The 8,167-nt window shown below is 38.3% G+C and overlaps 1 protein-coding gene and 1 long non-coding RNA gene across 3 annotated transcripts in view; one reads left to right on the top strand and one right to left on the bottom strand.

The window, feature by feature from the left end:
• The first annotated feature begins 531 nt into the window (after positions 1 to 531).
• LOC101167963 (synaptic vesicle membrane protein VAT-1 homolog) overlaps positions 532 to 8,167 on the top strand; it is a 41,373-nt gene continuing 33,737 nt past the window's right edge. The window contains exon 1 of the mRNA XM_004071558.4: positions 532 to 1,190. Coding sequence (XP_004071606.1) covers positions 765 to 1,190 — 426 coding nt within the window. The 5' untranslated portion in view covers positions 532 to 764. The remainder of the gene's footprint in view (positions 1,191 to 8,167) is intronic.
• On the bottom strand, positions 4,183 to 8,108 carry LOC111947738. Of its 2 annotated transcripts, XR_002873646.1 has the most exons (5): positions 7,875 to 8,108; positions 7,708 to 7,802; positions 6,490 to 6,627; positions 5,944 to 6,073; positions 4,183 to 4,310 (listed from the first exon to the last, which is right to left on the bottom strand). It is a non-coding gene; the product is annotated as an uncharacterized LOC111947738 (long non-coding RNA). The 2 variants fall into 2 exon arrangements; XR_002873645.1 differs by lacking the exon at positions 7,708 to 7,802 and having other exon boundaries at positions 7,875 to 8,104.

The following is an 8,167-nucleotide window of genomic DNA, read 5'->3' as shown; positions in this document are numbered from 1 at the left end:
AAAAGGACCTACTGGGATTTAAGATGGAAAAGTATTTTAAAAATTTATTATTGGCATGACCTTAACATAAACTCATATTTTTCTGACCTGCCTGTTGGGAAGTTAAAACAATGAGCCATGCAGGCACAAAGTCCCTGCAAATTCTGCTGTGGAACAAGGATTATAAACAGATATTTCCTATATTTTCCCAAATAGGGACGACTTTAAACCATAAAACCTTCCATTTTTAACATTCACTTTAATACAAATGGTGATTTTAAAGTTTTTATTTCTTATCACAAAGTTGAACAAAAATCTTTTTTTCAGTTTCTAAATTTTATCTTTTTCTACCCCAAATCCTACTCAGAGCTTTGCAGGTCTGGAAGAAGACTTTCCTTTCAGTTGTTTTGGACCTGCTTGTTCAATTTTTTTCTCCGCTTAATCCAAAATGTACTTTTTTATTTCCCTGCCCAACCGTCCAAACCACCCAATCACAAAAGTCAATCCCTGAATTTCATGCGCACTCCGTGTTTTCCAGTCTGCCTCTGTCTCGTCCCACACGCACTCTCTGTCAGAGCGCGGCGTTGACAACCACTGATCAGCCCACTTTGTCGGGGTTTGTGTCTCCATGCAAGTCTGCTGAAGAAGAAGCTCTGACTCTCACAATTTCTTACTTGCAAAGCAAGCGTAAGCAGCCAGATTGCAAGGTTTGCGTGGCAGCAACATTCTCAACAAGTGAGAAATCTCCAAGTAGTATTTTCCTAGAATAACCAACGTCTCACACAATGTCTGGAGAGGACGCACCTGCCCAGCAGCAAAACGCCGTAGACCAGAAACAGGAGACCAAACCCGCAGAGGAGCCCAAAGCCGAACCACCCAAGACGGAGTCTGCGCCCGCCGGCACCGCTGAGGCAGCGGCCACCCCCGCGGCGACAACTGACAAAGCCCCCGAGGAGGAGACGTTCACCTACCGCGCCCTGGTGCTCACCGGCTACGGAGGCTATGATAAAGTTAAGCTGCAAGTTAAGAAAGGCAAGCCAGCGCTCAAGGCCGGCGAGGTTCTGGTTCGGGTCAAGGCTTGCGGGCTGAACTTCGCCGATTTGATGGCAAGACAGGGTCTGTACGACAGGCTGCCGTCGCCGCCGGTCACCCCGGGAATGGAGTGCTCCGGGGTGGTGGAAGCTGTAGGAGATGAAGTTACAGACAGAAAAGTAAGAAAACTCCGCTTTTTATTCCTTTGGTTACATCATTTGTGGAGTTTTTGTGCTTGCGCTGGTATTGTGCTGGAGTCGTGTTGGTGCTGAACAGTTACATCTGGACATGGGCGTGTCACGTTAGAGAGGAGGCAGCGCTGCTCTTGACAGCCTCTCAACTCAAGGAATAAAATACCTAAAATACAAATAAAGGCATAAAGAAAATCTGTATTTTCATTAAAAACACGTGTGCTATTAGTCCTTTTTTATTTAATAAGAGCTTTTCTCGGCAATTCCTTTTACGCATATCTGTGCGTAAAACCTGATAATAAAGATGCTCAGTCGTGTTTTTAATTGTTGTGTCTGCAGAACTGGAAGGAAAATGTTAAATGTGACTAGTTTAAAGGACCACTGGCAGCAGCAGGCGTTGCCCCTGAGTCTTGTCTTCTACCCCAGTTTAAAAACACAGTTTCCGGTGCGCGCCGACTATTGAGCAACTTTAAGCGCAAAGTAGTTGTCGAAAAGCTGTAAGTCTTCATGTCAAAAGGGCGAAGCCAAGCAACCACACGCTGAATCCTTTGGATGCCTTTTATCCCCGCATCACCCACGCTGCTGCGCGCTTTGAGGTGCGCCATGATGCGGAGCGGTGCGTCAAGTTAACCAGAGGAAGACCGGAAACATGTTCTTTGCTTTCAGAATTGAAGCTCTGATGAGCATAATGGCTTCCGTTTTTAAATTTGAGCTTTTGTTTCAACCCATATGTGACAACCGTCAAAAACGTCTAGGAAATGGTCATTTATACAGACTGAAATATGGAAAGCTGATGTGCAAAAAATGAGAAACGTGATAGGATCATTTTTAAAAATGCATAACACCTGCAGATGCAGCCAGGCCCTTTTTCTTTAATTGTAGAGTTAATTTGAAATAATTTAAGCCAATTAACATACAATATTCACCCTAATTTGTAAATATGGTCTTTCAGAACTTTATTTTGGAGACCCTTGGAGCATAATAGCACAATAATGTTTTAATCTTGACACCGGTGAAGAGCCAGGAGTCACCGACGCCTTTTGTTACCGGCAGCGACGGCGGCGCACAAATGCGCCGTCTGGAAAGGGCGAGGCGCGACACCACAGACAGCACAACCCAGTCTCATCCTAAAATGTGTAGTAGCTACATTTGTCCACATGAAAATGCGTGAGAGTTTTACAAAAACGCCCCCTAAACTGTGAGGCGGATACGTTTCATTTTTCTATTCATTTTCTTCTAGCCTTCTCAGGATCACGTGACTTTGGAGGTTTGGCCTGCCGTGAGCAAAAAACATGGCGGATGCTCGTTCATTTTTCGGTGGAATATCCCATAAAACAAGATATTTTGAGGACTAATTTTTATTTTGACAACATTTCTAGTGAGAAATATACCATTTTCTTTTAAAATATGCTTTCATGTTGGACATACAGTTTGTAGTTTGCTTGTTTCGTTCAACTTTTTCTCCCAAAGGCTCTGTGTTACGTTGGAGAAACACGTTAACTTTCATTCATATCTGCAGACGTGCGCGTAGGTCACGTGACTAATATGTTTCTCTTTTTTCCGCAGAAAATGCCATAAAATAGGAGTGATTGTGGACTAATTTATTTTTGAAAACATTTCTAGCAGTATATATCCCCTTTATTTTCATAATATCCATTCATTGCAGACATGCAGTTCGTAGTTTGTTTGTTTCGTTCAACTTTTCCTCAAGGATCTGAAGCGTCTGATCTTTTCCATAAATATATGCGGGCTGACGTGGGTCACGTGACGTGACGTGAGTTTCTCTTTTTTCATATAGAAGATCTCGTGAAAAGGTACGTTGCTATTTATTAATTATTTTTATTTACATTTACGGACCCGTGTATAGGTTTCATGCTGTGTTGATCAGGCTTTGATTGACATGTGACAACAAACCGGAAGAATGTTGTTCAGGAACAGACTGGAGAGTTCTCTAAATTTACTTAGCGATTTTTTTTATTCAATAATCTTTTACATGTTAAAGTATTCACACTACAAGTCTAAATGCTGTGTACGATGTCTGATCTTTTCCATCATATCTGTGGGCTGACGTGGGTCATGTGACGCGAGTTTCTTTTTTTTTCCTGTGGAAAAATCTCGTAAAATAAGATCGTCTGAGGTTTAATATTTAGGTTTAATAACATTTCTAGGGACCGATGTACTCTGTCGTAACGTCCATGCAAGCGTATTTTTTCAACATCAACTAGTTGAGTTTAGAAATACACTGTATAATTAAAAAAAGACGTTTGGCTCTAAACTGGTTTTGTGATTGGTCCCACGTTTATCGGGAAGGTTAAGTTCTAAAAATAGGCCCAGTGACAAACAGGTTTTTATTTTTTTACAGAAATTAATGTTTCCATTACTAATGCAAACTTTTTGTTTTGCAGGTCTCATGTCGCATGACAGATTGCAGTTGTTTTTTTATACAAACTTTATTGACTGTAACAATTCAAAACAACAATTCCCAACAGCAACAAGAAAGAAACAAACCAGGGGATTATTATGAAATTTTTCACAAAAACATTGAAACTGACGCAGAGATTGAATGTTTTAAATGCTTTCTTATTGTCAGAGTTTCTTATTGTGTTCATGTTTTGTTTGAACTCATTGATAAAGTTAGAAAAATGGGGGGGGGGGGGGGGGTATGATTTCTAACTTTGTATTTATGAATAAAAATAAAAAAAGGTTAATGATGTAGAATTGTTCTTTTTTATGGGATGGACAGTGGGTGAGGCACGACAGATTGCAGTAAAACAGTCAAACTGCTACCACAATAGCGTTGAACTTCTGTTGAGAATAATTCATTCATAAATCTGTCTATATATTAGAATATCAGCATCTGGATCATTTACGTCTATTTTAACATAAAAGAGGCTAAAAGAGGACATAACATCAACAAACAACAACTACTAATAAATATTATAGGAAATAAGGAAACTAAGTATAAAAAAGTAAAACAAAATAAATGTACATAGTATATTATTTATTATTGTAAATAAAAAAATAAACATGTCTGACTAAGAGTGGGGGTTGAGGTCGGGGTTTTTTTGTCTCTTTTTTGGGATCCAGCGTAGAGGCCATGACCCCCCCCTGCAAGAAAAGTAGAGAAGGTTCAATCAAACAGTGATGGAAGACGATGGGCTACAGTTTGTTCACTCAGTGCTTACAGGGCGACTGTTTTTAATTTGATTAGTGTCAATTATCCTTTGTAGGAAATATTAGTATTATTCAAATATTTATGAATAATTACAATATTACATTGATTTTTAACGCATAGCACAAAAGCATCAAATAATCAATATCTAACAACTTGTAGAACATGAATAATAAAACTTGGACATGCATCCATCATCTACCCCTTTTGACCTTTTATTGACAAAATTAGAAAATATTTATATAATTTTAAATAAACAAAAAAACAAATTAGGCTGATTATTATTTGGACTTATTTATTTGCGACCAAGCAAAAAAGCTGATGGAAATTCATGTTGAAGAGGCATGTTGCTGGATTGTCCGTACGTATTTTAACCATAACCCCGCCTTCTTTACTTGCAATTAGGCACTTCAAAATAAATAAATAAATTCATTAATAATATATACAACATAAAACATGACTAGCACTCCATTAACTCCATCTGGGTTTCATAAATAAAATAAAAACGTTTACCACTCAAAACAATCATCAGAACTCTAACACAGTAAATATGCCAAACAAATTAATAAAAAAGCATTTATATACGTTAGAGTTCTACTTTAAAATAGTAATAATGTAAAATAAAAACTGCTCCTTTTTTCTTTAAATGTCCTTATTGCATATTAATCTTTTCCTCCAATCACACGGCTGCATTCTGAAAGATGAAAAGTGTAAACTTGTTTAAGAGATGTTTAAGAGGACTACTGTAAACTAAGATAAATGTGTTAGTTAAAATAAAGTAATAATGCATAGTTATTTTATAATAAAAGACTAAAAAAGGCAAATTAATAATACAAAATCCAAATCTTTACAAATTCTGCAAGTATTTTGTCGTATTACTTTTTACTGGTGGAAATGCAAAGAAAGCGAGCGACAAATTAGAAGAACTGGTTTGAACATGAATTATTGCACAAAGACGGAAAGGTGGGCGTGTCTCCAGGAAAGAGATCCTCATGACAACCAACATGATTTTTGATACGGAGGCTGATGCTTCAAGGAGAAAAGAAACGTCAACAGCCAGTGCTGATCAGAACACAATCCAATGTTCTCATCGTTTGAATAAATCCTGAAATGTTCATCTGCTGGTGTTTGTCTGCATTTTTTGATGATATTTTGCTGCAAAATAAACCCATTAACCATCACTGTTCTGTCTGTGATGGAATAAACGCCAGGGCTACTATGGGAAGATATACGGTAGTCAACATTTTCTTGGAAAGGATTCTTTTTAAATAATATTTTATAGAATCTTTTAATAGTGTGTAAAATGTTTTTAACTACAAAACATTTTAATTGCATGTTATATGTTTTATATCAACTGTAATGCCCATTAAAAAGAAAAGCACAAGTAAACTTGAACTGAATTATTTCTTTCTTATTAAAGATTTGAGGAAAAGTGTAAAAATAACCACCAGATGAATAATTCTGTATTTTCATATTTCTTTGGAGAAACATTTGTTGAGGATAAAAAAACACAGGAATTTCTTAAAAACATATCATTTTTGCTAACTGTGCAGAAAAATAAGATTGTACCAGGATAGTAAAATGTCCGAAGTTGGCACACTGGTGGACGGCTGTGGGGCTGAAGTGGTGGGAGGATGGATGTCTGAAACGGTTGATGGTTGGACGGCTGAAGCACTGGAAGGCTGCTGGTTTTTCCAACCTTAATGGATGAAAATGATGAAATGATTAGTGTGGTTGTTTTGGTGAGACATGACCAGATCTGCTGACGGTTCACAAATGAAAGTTTCTAATTAAACTAGAGTTCATGCACATTGAAGTCATGTCATCAAGCTTCCATGAATAATGAGTTAAAACAACAGACTGAGGTGAATGTAAAATTATTATTACCAGTATACCTGATACAAGGCCTTCATCCAGTCAAAGCACGTTTCTGCTTGATCAGGGAACTTAGGGCAACTTAGGGGGCACAACATGTGTGTGGTAAGAGGCGGGACTTTTTGGCAGGTTTGGCAGCAATTTTTGTATCGTCATCGTCAAAATTTAAATTATCATATAACACTGTGAACAGATCGACAATTGGTTAATGACTCTGAGTCACAGATGGTAAATACATACCAATACAGACACTTCATCACATGTGAGGCGTTCTCTTTTGGCCTGAAATCTTTGTAGCCCGCCTTACATTTGGATGTTTTGGCGGCCACAGCGATCACAGTTGATGCAAGAAGTTGTCGAGCCTCGTGGCAGAGTCAGCTGAAAATAGGAAAAGCAGAATTTTTATGTCTCCAGTTCCCCATTCTGATAAGATTTGGGGAAAATATTGCCATATTAATGACAATGGTTGTTAGTTTTACAATTAAATTAAGGTAGCAATTGAAGTCTAACAGTTTTGTAAGAATGTGCAGGTTATTAGTTCTGAATTTTAAAAAGAAAAGTTATAAAAAAAGGTCATGAAGACTTGGTTTTGAGCTGAAGATGTCTTTCCTCTTATCCAAAAATGATTTCTGGAATAAAACTGGTAAAAAAGCAGTTTGACTGGATCAGAGAAAAGGTTTGAGCGAGTGTGACGTCACCCATTTACTTCCAGATCCTCATAACAAAGTCAATTCTGTCGTCGTTTCTCTGTGATAACGACGTCACCACGTTGGAGCCAGTTGACAGTGATTGATCTGAGTCAACGTTTCTATGGCAACTACTGTCGCCAATCAGGAGTAAGCTGTTGAAAGTCCACACTGCTTCCACTGAAAGTGAGCTTGGTGGAATTTGTCAAACAAACATTCAAGGTGGCACATGCTATTACTGAGGCATCTGTTGGTCAGTCTATAATTTGAATAACTTGTGATAAAGAAACAGTTTTGTAAAACAAATAACTGGAATTAGCAAAAACCTGTTTAAAAGGGTATCACAACAAGAATGGTTAATCTGACCCATAGAATGGCTGACTGACAGCTGTTTGTTTCTCTTTAGAAGTCTATAGGATTTTGGCTCCTTGTACTTCCTGTTTGGAACGTGAGGGGGAGGAGTCAGTCAGTCCAGGTCTCTGAGACAGAGACTGTTTTAAAATATTTACAAAACCAAGTCCAGATGATCGTTGTTACAACGTTTTTTGTGTAAATTTGGAGAAAACCCCTAAATAGGTCAATCATAACACTTTAATATATCAGGAAATTACTGTTCCTTTTTTTGCCGGGAAACCGGCGGTGGCGCGAGCGCTGCCATAATCATTAGCTAATGTAACCCCGATTCTCACAAACCTCCCTTCCTCTGCTCCACCACAATAACTATACAGTCGAAACAAATAATTAATACATGTTTCTATGATGATCATAGTACCCTGCAGTCGTGTTACGTTCAGTCTCTCGATGGAGGCCGTATTTTTCAGCACCGCTCCTCCGTCACACAGTAATAACAACAACAGCTGCATTCATCTGTCAGATGAAAATACTTTCAGATGATCATAAAGTATTTTCATTAATGCCTCTTGTGTTTACATTTCTTACCTTTGAGACTTCTTTAGCTCGCGCAGAGATGCAGAAAGCGCGACAACCAGATTACCTTTATTGACGCCCAACACCCCCCGACCGGCGCGCGGACACGTGGGGGTGGGGTGGCTTTATGTGCACGGCGCGCACGCATGCGTATTTGCACTAAAATTTTCACATGGCCTCTTTGGCATATAAACCTAACATTTCTATCATTTGTGTCTAAATTACGAGCATTAGATAACACAACTTGATTTGTGTGTGTCAAAAAATATTTCATGTTGGGTCTGAATCAGATAAACATTGTTCAT

Source organism: Oryzias latipes, chromosome 8 (assembly GCF_002234675.1).
Source record: "Oryzias latipes chromosome 8, ASM223467v1".
Classification (NCBI taxonomy): Eukaryota; Metazoa; Chordata; class Actinopteri; order Beloniformes; family Adrianichthyidae; genus Oryzias; species Oryzias latipes.
This window is presented reverse-complemented; position numbering and strand designations above follow the sequence as displayed.